The sequence below is a fragment of the Pecten maximus genome, chromosome 11 (genome assembly GCF_902652985.1).
Source record: "Pecten maximus chromosome 11, xPecMax1.1, whole genome shotgun sequence".
NCBI classification, from domain to species: Eukaryota; Metazoa; Mollusca; class Bivalvia; order Pectinida; family Pectinidae; genus Pecten; species Pecten maximus.
Window position 1 is genome coordinate 20,146,434 of NC_047025.1, and position 17,922 is coordinate 20,164,355.

General features: G+C 36.4%; 1 protein-coding gene across 1 annotated transcript; it reads left to right on the forward strand.

The window, feature by feature from the left end:
- Positions 1-1,204: 1,204 nt before the first annotated feature.
- On the forward strand, positions 1,205-17,856 carry LOC117337211 (multidrug and toxin extrusion protein 2-like). The gene is made up of 16 exons (XM_033898069.1): positions 1,205-1,301; positions 1,723-1,771; positions 2,643-2,742; positions 3,113-3,155; positions 3,996-4,040; positions 4,377-4,474; positions 5,285-5,382; positions 5,697-5,810; positions 7,161-7,228; positions 7,756-7,864; positions 10,520-10,595; positions 12,584-12,653; positions 13,313-13,445; positions 13,936-14,030; positions 15,645-15,696; positions 16,243-17,856. Exons 1-16 carry the CDS (start codon positions 1,260-1,262, stop codon positions 16,770-16,772), a joined length of 1,722 nt encoding a protein of 573 aa, XP_033753960.1. The 5' UTR covers positions 1,205-1,259; the 3' UTR covers positions 16,773-17,856.
- The last annotated feature ends 66 nt before the right edge of the window (positions 17,857-17,922 follow it).

The window sequence follows — 17,922 nt, forward strand, 5'->3', positions numbered from 1 at the left end:
GTTTTTGAGGCTGCAAGAGCTCGTAGTCCCCTACCGATGAAACCGGCGGAGGATTATAGATTTCCTCTCCGTCCGTGTTGACGTTTGTATGTTTGCACATATACAAGTAATACCAAAGCTTTTCAGCACTCTAGCAGCTTCATTCCTTTAGAGATTAAATTTGAATTGAACTTCAGATACTTCAGACAATCGTAAAAGACTGATATAATAACTAGAGGGGGCTGGTTGGAGACATTTATCACTTTATAATAATAGTCAGTATGCTTGTTAACTGTCATTCTTTGTCATTTGTGTTTCTATGCTATATCCTTGATACATAATACAGGTTACAACATGCTTGTATTTGTATGTTCTACATGAAAATATACAATACTTTTTGCATAATAAATAATTATATGCCATAACATGTATCTGGCTATAATATAAAAATATGAACTATGTATACACACGTGAATCATCACATGTCAGCAGTAGTTAATATAAATGTTTGTTTGGAAATAATATTTGGAACAATATTTCAAAATCAGTTTGTTACAAGGTGCATTGTATTTAGGGAGTAATTAACCCTGCTGTGATTTGAGATGTTTTTTATTAAACTGTCAAAATTATTTTCATTGACCAATCAAATGCTGTCTTACATCTCAGATGAGTCAAAATTGTAGTGTTATTCAAATCCTGTGAAATTTAGGGAGTGTATACTTGAATTCTTATCAGTGGAGTTTTTACTGAAAGCAAATATTACAAGAAATAATAGTTGTAATTATTAACTCATTAATCCTAGTCCTGTACACAGGCAAAATTCCTTCACATGAAATTCACATGAAGGAATTTTACATGCTTGTAGATGTAGGAGAACTGAGAGTTGTAAATTTGTGTACGAATCCAAATGCATAAAGTACTATTTTTTTCTTCTGAATCAGCATCCAAGGATCATTCATAAGATTTTAATATCACATTTGAGATGTTGACAAAAATAGATTCTGGAAGTTGGTTCAAACTTTATGAAATTGCTGTACAGTCGCAATAAATTGTTTGTCTGTATTTGTATTCAGTTTGTATTTCATATACAACTGAAATACTGAAAGAACATTTTCAATGATAGTCAAGATTGTTCCAGGATCTCCGGCAGAAATATAATTGAATTTTTTTGTAACTGTATTAAAAAGTCTTCTGTTTCACATGTATTTAAAATGTAAAATTTAATGTTGTTTTCTGTTTTGTTTTGATGCCAGGTAATCAATGTGTCTAGTAATTCAGTTATGCTGGGACTGGCGTCAGCTTGTGATACCCTCTTCTCTCAGGTAACTCTGGGGATTTGTTAAAGATGGCAGGGTTCACACATACATTCTCTCAAATTTTGTTCTCTGTGGAAATATTAAATATACATGTATTTCTATTTTTCCTGCATTACCAAAAAGTTAAAGGCTTTGAGTTAATGCCAAATTTGAAAAGTAATGCATTGTATAAGTAATAAAATGAGAAGACTTTTTCTGGGATTTAATTCTTACCCACAAAAAATGAGTGACCATTTTATCTTACTGTAGCAGAAACAAGCCATGAGACCAATATACAGATACAATTACCTAAATTACAATGTAATCTGGTGAAATAGACATCAACTGAAGGCTACACCACTAATACATGGTAGTTACCTAGGGGATATTTATCAATTAATTATTTAAATTTGATATTCATGTTTTGTATTTTTTTGTTTTGTTTTAGACCTTTGGAAGTAAAAACAAACATCGAGTTGGTATAATAGTACAGCGAAGTAAGTAACAGGAGGGTGTCTTCACCTGTGTATAGAGACCAATGCTTCAACCAATCGTATCATTGTCTTAGACCAATGCTTCAACCAATCGTATCATTGTCTTAGACCAATGCTTCAACCAATCGTATCATTGTCTTAGGTAAAGCTTATCAATTTAAATATTGTGAAATTATTTCATTGAAAAATATTATGATACAGTATGTACCAATTCTGTTCCCACTTCTGAATGTACATGAATGACCATTTTTTTTATCCCACGGTCTCCTCAAGGTTAATACTGATACAGTAATCCAAAAGTCAAGAGTTGTGGACCTTGTCCACTTTGTCTAGTTTTAAAAGTTCGTCCTATAGAAACATCCAGTTTCAGATAGAACTTGATAAATATCACTCAAAAACAAAATGGTCACAATCAGGATCTTCAGGGTGTGTGGTTTTGCGGGTGATTCTAGTTAATATTAGTAGATCAAAAATGGATTTTTTTTTTGTTTTTTAGAATTTTCAGAAATTTAATTTCATTAAATATCCTTTCACACAGGTATCTACATTGATGGTTAGTATTTATAGAAAAACAATATCAGCCCCTACTCATACTTTATCCAACTTTATTGATTTTCTATAAATACTTACCAGGCCTGAGTTTCATCAATGGTCCTTAACTTAAAATTTCCCAAAGCAAAGCCTTACAGAATTTAAGGAAGATTCCTAAGCTAATATTTTTTCCTTAATTACTACAATGCTTTCCTATGAACAATTTTAAGTTTAGGAAATTCCTTCAGGAACATTAATTGAACCAGGCCTGATGCAGATGCCTGTGGCTTTGATAAGTAATTGTACAGTTTCGGGGATTAAAAAGAACATGTCCTCTATCCAGGTATAGTGATCCTCAGTCTATGCTGTCTGCCTTGTTGTGCCATCCTTATCAATACTGAACATATTATGAACTACATCGGACAGGATCCACGGGTTGCCAGGTATATATATTCATCAATCTTATGCAGGAAAAACATCACAATTTCATTTCTATTTAAGAATTATTGAAAATCATTTTGATGTTATTGAAAGAAAGGTGCACTGATGTTATTGAAAGAAAGGTGCATATATTTGTTTTATTACCTCAGCATTAAAATTAATAGTCTTGTAGCATCATCAGCTTGACTTTAGTTTAAGAGAAAACTCAAAAATATAATGTCCTTCATAAAGTTTTACTGTAAGACCGATGTTTCTCTGACAAATGACAGGTTGAATTTACTGCAAATATTTTCTGTTTCAACGTATCCATCTTATGTGATAGAAAATTAAGAATTTGAATTTAATTTAATTGTGATATATTTGTTGTTGTAGACTTGGAGGAAAGTATGCCTTAATATATATAGCCGGTCTACCTGTAAGTGTGATTGGCTTTTATCTTTACCTGTAAACATTAATTGTTACCACGTTTCTCATTTTACCACAATTCATTGTTTTGTATTCAAGTACATGTACGCTTGTAAGTTCCATTTCGAGTTATTGTACTATGAACATGAGATTAATGTTATTGGATGATGTAATTCAAACTTAACTTTTAATTGTTTGGAAAAGTGGTAAAGATGTAATTTACACTTAATTTTCATTTAGACGAGAAGTGATGATGTAATTCACACTTAATTCTTGTTTGGACAAGAAGCTATAATGTAATTCACACTTAATTCTTGTTTGGACAAGAAGTTATGATGTAATTCACACTTAATCCTTGTTTGGACGAGAAGTAATTCACACTTATCTGGACAAAGATGATATGTATCCCTATAGACAGCTGTTTAGTCTTCCAGCAATATCATGCATGTACATTTGTATTTAGCTTTGTGCATTTCAATATGTTTCTTCAATTTCATCAAACAGCAACTTTTCAAAAAATTTCTGTGACGTCTACATTACTCAGTTTTCAAATTCAGCGGATATGCCTGTGCAACGTGATGTAATTAAGTATATAAAATAATAGAATATAAAGTATCAAAAAGGTAACCAGAAACGATCATGTGAGCAGTCATTGTTAAATATATATCATCCTCACCATCAAATAATCCCTTCCCCCCTCCCCACCTCCGATCATATGACTCCAAATTTTTTCTGCAAATGTGCTTCTAATAAAGATATTCTGTTTAAATCATATATATATTCTAATCTTGTGTGAAAACCAGTATTTGAGTTAGAGTCACAACTAACAGGTACTTTCTCTATGTTTCAGGCTGTGGCCTACTCGGATATCCTGTCTAAATATCTTCAAGCTCAGGTATGAACTGAAAGGGGATACATTAACATATGGCTTTTAAATCATGACAATGTATTATTTGGTTCTGAATCAGAGATATAAGTTTATGATAGTGATTAACCAGTGTCCTTACGTCTGTCCAATCCAGCTTCCAATAATTTACCAGGTTGGAGAGGACGGAGCTGGCCTTAAATAGAGCAAAATTTGGTAGTCTAATTCTGTTAATTTTTTATGTCAATAAGAAGTTTAACATTTGTTTTACAACTTACAAGTTACTGTCCATATTAACATTTGTCTGTCCATGTACTCGACGAGCCCGATGTCTTTAATACCTAACAAATCTATAATGTATTTCAGTGTATCGTGATACCAAGTCTGGTGATAGGTATAGCCGCTAACTTCCTCAACGTAGGGTTCCACGCGCTGTTTCTATTTATGATGAAACTGGACATTGTGTGAGTACTTTTTGCCTGTAGTAGATATCATCAGTTTGTTTTGTAAAACAATGAGGAATAAAAATAAAGTACATGACCAAGAGTTTGGTTATATTTACTGTGTTATATCTGTTAGCCCAGTGTGGAATGTAATGCATTTCACTATATTTTATAGAAATTAAAAATTCAATATGAAACCAGAGTTCCTAACAATGGCAATGTAATTGAACTACACAATAAAAATGTGTATAGATTTATATTTAGTGTATTTTTAGGAAGGAAAAGAAAAGTGTACTTAAGAGATGGTATAAAAATATTGGTAGTTGTAGGAGATATTAAGTACATTTTACCTGTTTATATTGGTACTTAGTACCTGATGATACTGATAATTGTGTGTACCTGGTGATTTTGATATTCTTTTTTATAAGGAGTTTCATGTCATGGAATAATTTCATTTGACTTTGCATGTATCCTTTAAGGAGAATTTGTCGGAAGGAAAATCATTATAAATATTTGTTTCTACATGTATATTCCTATATCGAGTTGGAGTGATTACCTTGAGCTTTGACCCACTGGTCTATATTCTTGTCTAGATTATAGTGGTGCCTCTATACCATGACCTTGACCAACTGGTCTGTATTGCTGTCTATATTGTAGTGGTGCGTCTATTTCAGTGACCTTGACCCACTGGTCTATGTTCCTGTCTATATTGTAGTGGTGCCTCTATATCAGTGACCTTGACCCACTGGTCTATGTTCCTGTCTATATTGTCGTGGTGCGTCTGTTTCAGTGACCTTGACTCACTGGTCTATATTCCTGTCTATATTGTAGTGGTGCCTCTATATCAGTGACCTTGACCCACTGGTCTATATTCCTGCTCCATGTTACCTACATCATCATCACACGTACCTATGAGGATACCTGGACAGGTGAGAAATAAGCACAGGTAAAAAGTCTACACGTAACCACCAAATTTCAACTTTTTTTTCTGGATGATATACAAATATACTTGAGAAATGTTGTTTTTTATTTTGAAAATTAAATGATTTATGTTTAGAAATAATATGAACAGGTAAGTGGAAGATATACTAAAACTTCTAAGTCTTACCCTTTTACTGTTTGGTATAAGTATTTGCCTATTGCTATTGCCTTTGTGTCTATATCTGCTGTTACAGGTTTCAGTAAAACCTTTGTATGGGTATCGACATTGCTATTGTCATTGTGTCTATATCTGCTGTTACAGGTTTCAGCGTGGAATGTTTCTATGACTGGTGGCTGTTCCTTACCCTAGCTGTACCAGGCCTCTTCATGGTGTGTCTGGAGTGGTGGAGTCATGAGATCATTATGTTCTGTGTTGGTGAGTTATCTCCCCTTCGTGATCATAATGGTATTACTAGTGTGTATTCTGTGAGCTACTGACTGGTGTGGAGATGGAATTTCCACTCAATATCTTCATATCAGTATCAGTTATCAACAGTTTAAATTCAATCTTTTTTTTCAGAAGCAAAATTACTTTGAAAGCTCAATGACATGTAATTACCTGTATTTAGGTCATCGGAGATGAAGATAACCAAGAGGCCCAGGGTCCTGATATTGGGCCAGTAAGATACTGGGGTGAAGGGCTACAAAGTTTGTTCAAATGAATGACCTTGACCTAATTTGTGGGTCACAGGAGTCAAATGTGTGAAAACTAGGGGTGTCCGGTTAACCGAAAGGACGGTTAACCGCGGTTCATAAGCTCACGGTTCGGTTCGGTTTGCTGTCTGTGAATTTCGGTTCGGTTCTGAAAGTCAGTCGTTATCAGCCGCATTGTAGCAAAGGCGTGTGCTTTTTGTGTTATATGATTGATATCTTTAACGATACACGCCTTTGACTGTTAACTATGTAGTCGCGCATTCGCAGTGAAAAACACGACTGTATTGGTTAGGATTGTTTACCTGACACAGATGGCGGCCAAACTTAAATCAGCAGTTTGTGAATATTTCAATTTTATTTACAAGGATGGCGTTGTCGATAAGACGATAACTGAGTGCAATACCTGTATTTGCAAAACGGACAGTGGTCCCTGTGCTGATGTTGTTGCTCACAGTATTAATGTTTTACAGTTTGTTTAACAATTTTTTTAATATTTTCTAATCTAGTCAACAAATGACGCAGTGTGCAGTCTGGCAGAAAGTCAGAGATTTTGTCTTTTTTCTTTAAAATTAAATAATGAAAACCTTGAGATGAAGTTTTGTGATGTTTTTTTTTTACTGTTTTATTATCTGTTAGCATATTAAAAGTTATTTTAATGTCCATATGTTCTTTTAGGTTCTTGTTTAAGATATATAAAACAAAGATTACAAGGTTGCCTGAACCGAACCGAAATAACCGAAAACCGACAAAAAAAATGAGAACCGAACCGAACCGTAAAAAGTCTGAACCGTGACACCCCTAGTGAAAACCTTCAAATAACGTCCTGTCAATAAGAGAGAGGTCCATAGTAATTATATTGGACCAGTAGCATGTTCGACTGAATGAATTTTAATTATGTAAACTGACTTTCAAGGTCACAGGAGTCAGCCCCTTTTGACCATTACATTCCTTGGGCCTCTTGTCTGTTAATAGTATCCAGAGTTATGGCCCTTTATAAATTAAAGTGTTCAAAAAGTCAAGATTAATTATTTGTGGTACAAGAAGCTATAAAATAATGATGTTAATGTTCCAGGCCTGGTAGGTGTAGACCAGCTCGCCAGTCACTCTATTGCCTACACAATGGCAAGCATGGCTTTCATGGTAAGTTGTTGTCTGTAATTTATTGTTTTGACTTTGAAAAAAGTTACTGAATTCTTGGTCTGTTTTCAAAAATTTTCTACTTTGTTTTATTTGATATAAAGATGTTGGTTTGAGCATGATACACTCTAAAATTTTGCATGTCGTTGATATGAATTCATCTTTTTGCATGAAACAAGGTTTAATTTTGTCTTTTTATAAAATATTTTACTGGGAGGTTATTTCATATTTCCATTAAGTGATATCTTTACCTATCTTTTATCTATACCCTTGGATTTTGACATTACAAAATCATGGCCAATCGCTTGACTGATTTGTCGAAGATTACAGAAGAGCTGCAGCTAGTTTTACCTGGTCAGGTCAAGGTCACTATCAGACATCAGGATTTGGTGTTAGGTACTATTGATGATATGTGGTCAAGCACACAGCCTAGCTAGCTTTATTTTATCTTTATGAATTGCTTTGTCTCTATCACTTAATTCATTGCATCTTAATTTGTCAATTATTTCATTTCATCTTTGTGACTTTAGTTGCCACTTGGCCTATCTGTAGCTGCCAGTGTCAGGGTAGGAAATCACCTTGGAACAGCCAACCCTTGTAAAGCTCTCACAGCCTCTCGAGTATCCATACTTATAGCAGGTAATTATATACATCAAGTCTCACAGCCTTCGAGTATCCATACTTATAGCAGGTAATTATATACATCAAGTCTCATAGCCTTCAAGTATTCATACTTATAGCAGGTAATTATATACATCAAGTCTCACAGCCTTCAAGTATGCATACTTATAGCAGGTAATTATATACATCAAGTCTCACAGCCTTCGAGTATCCATACTTATAGCAGGTAATTATATACATCAAGTCTCACAGCCTTCAAGTATCCATACTTATAGCAGGTAATTATATACATCAAGTCTCACGGCCTTTGAGTATCCATACTTATAGCAGGTAATTATATACATCAAGTCTCATAGCCTTCGAGTATCCATACTTATAGCAGGTAATTATATACCTCAAGTCTCACAGCTTCGAGTATATCAAGTCTTAGAGCCTCTCGAGTATCCATACTTATAGCAGGTAATTATATACATCAAGTTTCACAGCCTTCAAGTATTCATACTTATAGCAGGTAATTATATACATCAAGTCTCACAGCCTTCAAGTATCCATACTTATAGCAGGTAGTTATATACATCAAGTCTCACAGCCTTCAAGTATCCATACTTATAGCAGGTAATTATATACATCAAGTCTCGTATATATCGCCTTTGAGTATCCATACTTATAGCAGGTAATTATATACATCAAGTCTCACAGCCTTTTGAGTATCCATACTTATAGCAGGTAATTATATACATCAAGTCTCACAGCCTTCAAGTATCCATACTTATAGCAGGTAATTATATACACCTAGTCTCACAGCCTTCAAGTATCCATACTTATAGCAGGTAATTATATACATCAAGTCTCACAGCCTTCAAGTATCCATACTTATAGCAGGTAATTATATACATCAAGTCTCACAGCCTTCGAGTATCCATACTTATAGCAGGTAATTATATACATCAAGTCTCACAGGCCTTCAAGTATCCATACTTATAGCAGGTAATTATATACATCAAGTCTCACAGGCTTCAAGTATCCATACTTATAGCAGGTAATTATATACATCAAGTCTCATAGCCTTCGAGTATCCATACTTATAGCAGGTAATTATATACATCAAGTCTCACAGCCTTCAAGTATGCCATACTTATAGCAGGTAATTATATACATCAAGTCTAACAGCCTTCAAGTATCCATACTTATAGCAGGTAATTATATACATCAAGTCTAACAGCCTTCAAGTATCCATACTTATAGCAGGTAATTATATACATCAAGTCTTAGAGCCTCTCGAGTATCCATACTTATAGCAGGTAATTATATACATCAAGTCTCACAGCCTTCAAGTATTCATACTTATAGCAGGTAATTATATACATCAAGTCTCACAGCCTTCAAGTATCCATACTTATAGCAGGTAATTATATACATCAAGTCTCACAGCCTTCAAGTATCCATACTTATAGCAGGTAATTATATACATCAAGTCTCACAGCCTTCAAGTATCCATACTTATAGCAGGTAATTATATACATCAAGTCTCACAGCCTTTGAGTATCCATACTTATAGCAGGTAATTATATACATCAAGTCTCACGGCCTTTGAGTATCCATACTTATAGCAGGTAATTATATACATCAAGTCTCACAGCCTTCAAGTATCCATACTTATAGCAGGTAATTATATACATCAAGTCTCACAGCCTTCGAGTATCCATATTTATAGCAGGTAATTATATACATCAAGTCTCACAGCCTTCAAGTATCCATACTTATAGCAGGTAATTATATACATCAAGTCTCACAGCCTTTTGAGTATCCATACTTATAGCAGGTAATTATATACATCAAGTCTCACAGCCTTCGAGTATCCATACTTATAGCAGGTAATTATATACATCAAGTCTCACAGCCTTCGAGTATCCATACTTATAGCAGGTAATTATATACATCAAGTCTCACGGCCTTCAAGTATCCATACTTATAGCAGGTAATTATATACATCAAGTCTCATAGCCTTCGAGTATCCATACTTATAGCAGGTAATTATATACATCAAGTCTCACAGCCTTCAAGTATCCATTCTTATAGCAGGTAATTAATATACAACAAGTCTCATAGCCTCTTGAGTATCCATATTTATTGCAGGTTATTATACATCAAAGTTCTGTACTCACAGCCTCCAAATATGAAGGGACCATACTTGTAACCATGCCAATATATTGTAGATCCTTTAATGATACACTTTAGTCCCTGTTGGGCTCTTAAGATTCCTTTCTATTTAAAAAACGCAAAATATCTTCGGCATGTCACTCTTACTGCGACTTCATACAAAGCTTCCTGATCTAAAGTGTTTACATACAAAAAGAATTGTTCTTTAGGTTAAGAGGACAAAGGGCTGTCATTGTTAATTTGCAAATAGAAACACCACTCTTCTGTTAAACATGATTTACTTTAAGTAGAATAAGTTGATAATCTATCTAAATGTATGTAATCCACACCTTGGAAAAACAGGGATTGTTTATCACCCAAGCTACATGATTTATTGTGTAAAAATCCCAGATTCCCTGAAACTGTTCCATCATTGTCAGATGAAATTACTCATAGATGCTGTTTATTGTCTGTTTGTATGGGAAATAGCTTACAGTATTGCTATTGAGTTTATAATTCTTCTTGTCTTTTCAGTAAGTGTAGCTGTAGTTTCAGCAGTAACTTTCCTGGCATTGAAGAATATCATACCTTATCTGTTCACAAATGATGGGTAAGTTCAGGAGAAACAGAATATCATACTTTACTTGTTCACAAATAGGAGAAACAAAATCATACTTCATTTGTTCACAAATGATGGGTAAGTTCAGGAGAAACAGTATATCATACTTTACATGTTCACAAATGATGGATGTGTTCAGGAGAAACAAAATCATACTTCATTTGTTCACAAATGATGGGTAAGTTCAGGAGAAACAGAATATCATACTTCATTTGTTCACAAATGATGGATGTGTTCAGGAGAAACAAAATCATATTTCATTTGTTCACAAATGATGGGTAAGTTCAGGAGAAACAGAATATCATACTTTACATGTTCACAAATGATGGATGTGTTGAGGAGAAACAAAATCATACTTCATTTGTTCACAAAGATGGGTAAGTTCAGGAGAAACAGAATATCATACTTTACATGTTCACAAATGATGGATGTGTTCAGGAGAAACAAAATCATACTTCATTTGTTCACAAATGATGGGTAAGTTCAGGAGAAACAGAATATCATACTTTACATGTTCACAAATGATGGATGTGTTCAGGAGAAACAGAATATCATACTTTACTTGTTCACAAATGATGGGTAAGTTCAGGAGAAACAGAAAATCATACTTTACTTGTTTACAAATGATGGATGAGTTCAGGAGAAACAGAATGTATAAGAGTGATCTTGCTGAAACGGGCTGACTCGAGGTTTACTACAACCACAGCTGTACCTTCACTGTAGAGGGTAATTCCCTCATCCTATCAATGATATGTTCAAAATATTTGGTTATCAGTGTTTTTTAGCGTGCTCTATGATTCCAATGTTATGATTACTCACACTAGAAAACAGAAAAGGATATCTTATCTGATGAATGTTGTCTGGTCATCTTTACTTATTATCTGATGGAAAGTATAGCACATTTCTCCCAACAGATTTGTCTCCAGTTTTAGTTGTTCAAGATTTCTCTGTCGCCCCATAGGGTGTGATTTTCGTGTCAATCCCTATCTGACAGTTGGCACATGTTGCAGGCAGATATGGGGGCACCAATAAAATGACGTCATGTCGACAATTCAAACATGTCTTGTCAACATTGTGATGCATTGCAATTTTCTTTTAATATATTTGACCAACAGGACACTGTGTAAATAATATAGTATGATGGGGGAAAATTAATCATCCCCTACCTTGAGGATGTGACAGGGAATCTCCAACCCTTGGGGTGATATTCTTGATTTTTTAACACTTTGCAGAGCCTCCAATGGCAGAGCCTCGCAGGTGGCAGAGCCTCGGGTGGCAGAGCCTCAGGGTGGCAGAGCCTTGGGGCCTCAGGATGACAGAGCCTCGGGGTGGCAGAGCCTCGGGGTGGTAGAGCCTCGGGGTGGGAGAGCCTCGGGGTGGTAGAGCCTCGGGGTGGCAGAGCCTCGGGGTGGTAGAGCCTCGGGGTGGTAGAGCCTCGGGGTGGTAGAGCCTCGGGGTGGTAGAGCCTTGGGGTGGCAGAGCCTTGGGGTGGTAGAGCCTCAGGGTGGGAGAGCCTCAGGGTGGTAGAGCCTCGGGTGGTAGAGCCTCGGGGTGGCAGAGCCTCGGGGTGGTAGAGCCTCGGGGTGGTAGAGCCTCGGGGTGGTAGAGCCTCGGGGTGGCAGAGCCTCGGGGTGGTAGAGCCTCAGGGTGGCAGAGCCTTGGGGCCTTGGGATGACAGAGCCTCGGGGTGGTAGAGCCTCGGGGTGGCAGAGCCTCGGGGTGGTAGAGCCTCGGGATGGCAGAGCCTCGGGACAGAGCCTCGGGACAGAGCCTCGGGATGACAGAGCCTCGGGGTGGTAGAGCCTCGGGTGGCAGAGCCTCAGGGTGGTAGAGCCTCAGTTGGAAGAGCCTTGGGTTAGACAACCAAGAATATCATCCCTTGGGGTGGAGATTTCTCTTATCTTACCTTCAAGGCAAGGGTTGAAATTATTAGTCCAAGGTACATGACTGTGTATAACTAATGTCTGTTTTGTTTACAGGACAGTAGTGGCGCTAGCCTCCAGACTGATGATGCAGGTTGCCCTGTTTGAGCTGTTTGACCAAGTTCAGGTAACTTCAATATGATGCACATTTGCATGTTTCAACTATCTTTTGACATTTTGACATTTTGAATTCGTAACCACTGTTTCTCAACAATTACTGAAGGGAACATGTAATTGTTTAGCTTGTAAGACTTAGTATGTGCCTTTGTTAATTTTTTTACTTGCTGTCACTTTTCAAGATTTTCCTCCTTATCTTAGGTCATGTTGTCGTTAAAACATTCAACTTCTGATTACCTGAAAGACCAAACATGGTGATATCTAGCATGTAGCATTTGGGAATTGAGTGCATTATCATAGTGTGAAATGTAATTGTATGTAATGCAATTGATCTGATGATGAAAAGAAATGTTGTTTACAAAATTAAGAAATACGAAAGTCTCATCTCATTAAACGAAATTATGCACCATTGATTTGACTCACTTGAAAGGTCACAGTTTTGAACAACTTATTATAGAGGTCACAGATTTTACCCCCTTCAAAGGTAAAAGATTTGAAATGTTTTTTAAAAGTAAAATCTATAAACTTCAAACTCAACCAGATCGGACAAAAATGGCTAATTGATGTTTTAGTGAACATACATGTATGATATGGAGAATATCAGGAGTTAATTGTGTGTTATGAGTCAGCTGAGGGTCAAGGCTGTACACATTTTTTCTGTCATTATAGGCTGCGTGCAGTGGTGTGATCCGTGGTATTGGTCTACAGAAGTTTGGGGCCATCACTAACTTTATGTGTTACTACCTGGTAGCGTTGCCTCTCGGTATCCCACTGTTGCTGGAAACAGCACTTGGTGTATCGGGTAAGAACCATTACAAAACATATTCCTACATTTTCACAGATTACATTAGTTATCTACATGTGTATTCCAGAGTAGTCTCTCCCCAATTTCATCATTATTCTATTAACTTGAAGAAAATCCTAAACTTGAAATATTCCATTGGGGAAAGTTGATAAAAACCAGTGGACCTTGATTAATCTGAAAAGCTGACAAACCAGAATATTTTTTTGCGATTTTGAATGATAAATGCAACAAATTCTTCTGAATGAATTACTTGATAAAGAGAAAGTTAAACCTGGTTAAATCTAGGTCTCAAAATATACTTTCCATTATTAGAGAAACTTTTAATACTTTTTTATTATAATTTCACCTGATAAGAAGACATCAGGTGCTCATTGAATTGTCCTGGACTGATATAATTTTTCACACTCATATTTCAATCATTCATCAATTCTTCAATAAGAATATAGATTATGTATACATAAATTTGCTTGTGTGTTTACCTGTACAGGTGCTTGGTGGGCGGTCATACTGAGTGCTGCTATCCAATCTGTCGTGTTCATTGTAAGAATCCTCTCAACAAACTGGGAGCTGGAGTCAGAAAAGGTATAACAAAATGAAAAAATAGTCCATCATGTAGTCACATGATATTACAAGAGTGCAGTCACATGATATTACAAGAGTGCAGTCACATGATATTACAAGAGTGCAGTCACATGATATTACAAGAGTGTAGTCACATGATATTACAAGAGTGCAGTCACATGATATTACTAGAGTGTAGTCACATGATATTACAAGAGTGTAGTCACGTGATATTACAAACTGTAGTCACATGATATTACAAGAGTGAAGTCACATGATATTACAAGAGTGAAGTCACATGATATAACAAGAGTGAAGTCACATGATATTACAAGAGTGTAGTCACGTGATATTACAAGAGTGTAGTCACGTGATATTACAAGAGTGTAGTCACGTGATATTACAAGAGTGTAGTCACGTGATATTACAAGAGTGTAGTCACATGATATTACAAGAGTGTAGTCACGTGATATTACAAAAGTGTAGTCACATGATATTACAAGAGTGTAGTCACGTGATATTACAAGAGTGTAGTCACGTGATATTACAAGAGTGTAGTCACATGATATTACAAGAGTGTAGTCACGTGATATTACAAGAGTGAAGTCACATGATATTACAAGAGTGTAGTCACGTGATATTACAAGAGTGAAGTCACATGATATTACAAGAGTGAAGTCACATGATATTACAAGAGTGTAGTCACGTGATATTACAAGAGTGAAGTCACGTGATATTACAAGAGTGAAGTCACATGATATTACAAGAGTGAAGTCACATGATATTACAACAGTGTAATCACATGATATTACAACATTGTAGTCACATGATATTACAAGAGTGAAGTCACGTGATATTACAAGAGTGTAGTCACGTTATATTACAAGAGTGTAATCACATGATATTACAAGAGTGTAGTCATGTGATATTACAAGAGTGAAGTCACATGATATTACAAGAGTGTAGTCATATGACATTACAAGAGTGAAGTCACATGATATTACAAGAGGGAAGTCATGTGATATTACAAGAGTGAAGTCACATGATATTACAAGAGTGTAGTCACGTGATATTACAAGACTGTAGTCACATGGTATTACAAGAGTGTAGTCACGTGATATTACAAGAGTGAAGTCACATGATATTACAAGAGTGTAGTCACGTGATATTACAAGAGAGTAGTCACATGATATTACAAGAGTGTAGTCACATGATATTACAAGAGTGTAGTCACGTGATATTACAAGAGTGTAGTCACGTGATATTACAAGAGTGTAGTCACGTGATATTACAAGAGTGTAATCACATGATATTACAAGTGAAATCACATGATATTACAAGAGTGTAGTCACATGATATTACAAGAGTATAGTCATGTGATATTACAAGACTGGGGATGATATATACATGTATATTAAGATGGAAATCACCATTTCCTGATTCAGAAATATTGACTCGGCCATAACCAGTGTACAAACAGAAGTATATTAGCCAGGCCACAAGTTGACTCTCTGTATCAGATGAAATTTCTAGCTAGATACAGTTACACTATTAATATTCAAGTGATCTTTGGTATCACTGTCATTCGTTTGGAATTAACAATTAAAGAACATTCATTTGTAACATGATTTACAGGCACAGATACGAGCTGGAGTTGTAGAAGGTCTGCCGAAACACTCATCCAGAGGTAGGTATAATGTATTGTGTATAAATCTTGTATCTTACCAGTTAGATACCTATCTAAATGACTTCTTCAGCACGATGCTTTCAGCACGAAAACTGTTAATATTAAATTATATCACTAATATATGTATCCTTAAAGTATACATACAGAGTGTTCTGTACAACAACTTAATTCTTTAGGTTTTCTGTGTCCTGTGTACATTCACCAATTCTTTAAGAAACTACTTATAATTATATATCAAGGAAAGGAGATTGTATTAGAACAAAACAAAGAATTTTAAAACAAAACAGTGAGACCAATTTTCGGTACCTGTGACAGATATCCTGAAAATTAGTCTTGTAACTCTTGTTTTGAAACTGATTTTTGTTTTATTATGATTCGGAATGTAGGATAAGTCAAAGGTCCTTATACACAGGTTTTTGAACAGATGTGTGAAATTTTTTCAATAATGTGATAATGATATGATTGTACAAAATGTATATTGGTCTGCCTCTGTTTCATTTAAAACTGATTTTATGTGTCCTGATTGTGTTTTGCTGATTAACACAGGTCAAAACCTGGGTGCTATCACACTACAGGAGGATAACTTGTCCACCGACACACAGGAGCTGATGGAGGCTGATCATCTTACCCTGTCCGACACGTCCAGTCACCGTAGCGACGACAGTGAAACCCAGCAACCACCTGTCTGTACCACCGACCTTGTCAATGTTCTTCTCACCCGGTTTGCTGTCCTATTCTCCTTTCTGGTGATTCTGGCAGGAGCTATTATACTCAAGATCTATCTTGATGGAGAAACCAGCTTGCTGAATTGTGTGGTAATCAATGCCACCAATCTGAACATGTCCTACATGCAGACAGAGTTATTAAGCAACCATAGTGTGACATTGACTGACCTTGAGTGGAAGGTGTTGAACATGACCTACATGTACGAGATGGAACATAATTGGAACCAAACATTTGTATACTGTAGTGGCATGATCAAGGACTTCACCAATGATGTCTCCTGGCCCATATATAACAACACAAGACTGTTTGGGGGATTACACCCTCACATGCCTACCAGGCCTATAGGCTGATTATACCTAGTGATTGGGACTAAACCCTAACAACCAGGCCTATGGGCTTATTGTATCTAGTGATTGGGACTAAACCCTAACAACCAGGCCTATAGCTAGGCTTATTGTATCTAGTGATTGGGACTAAACCCTAACAACCAGGCCTATAGGCTTATTGTATCTAGTGATTGGGACTAAACCCTAACAACCAGGCCTATAGGCTTATTGTACCTGGTGATGTGGACTACACCTTCACAACCAAGTCTAAAGGCTTATTGTATCTAGTTATTGGGACTAAACCCTCATAACCAGGCCTATAGGCTTATTGTATCTAGTGATTGGGACTAAACCCTAACAACCAGGCCTATAGGCTTATTGTATCTGGTGATGTGGACTACGCCTTCACACCCAGGCCTATAGGCTTATTGTATCTAGTGATTGGGACTAAACCCTACTAACCAGGCCTATAGGCTTATTGTACCTGGTGATGGGGACAAAACCCTAACAACCAGGCCTATAGGCTAATTGTATCTGGTGATGTGGACTACACCTTCACACCCAGGACTATAAATGTACCTGGGGACTACACCTTCACAACCAGGCCTATAGGCTAATTGTATCTGGTGATGTGGACTACACCTTCACACCCAGGACTATAAATGTACCTGGGGACTACACCTTCACAACCAGGCCTATAGGCTAATTGTATCTGGTGATGTGGACTACACCTTCACAACCAGGCCTATAGGCTAATTGTATCTGGTGATGTGGACTACACCTTCACAACCAGGCCTATAGGCTTATTGTACCTGTTGATGGGGACTATAGGCTGGTTGTATCTGGTATGTTAACTATGTGGACTACACAATTAGGCCACTTGCTATAGGCTGGTTGGACCTGGTGGTGGGCAGAAACAGTGCACCTTCAGAAGGTCTATAACTATAACTAGGTTGATCCAGGAAGATGTAATGAAGTTAGAGCTTTGAATAACATCTACAAAATCTGGTTTGGTGAAAAAAATTGTCTGTATCAGATTTAATTATTTTTTCAATACCTCAGCTAGAGATAGAATTCAATTCTTCTGGCTAATAACTAGATTATTTACCCCCCCCCCCCCCCCCCCCCCCCCCCCCCTAAAAAACCACCCCCTCCCCCTTAACAGAGTTAATTG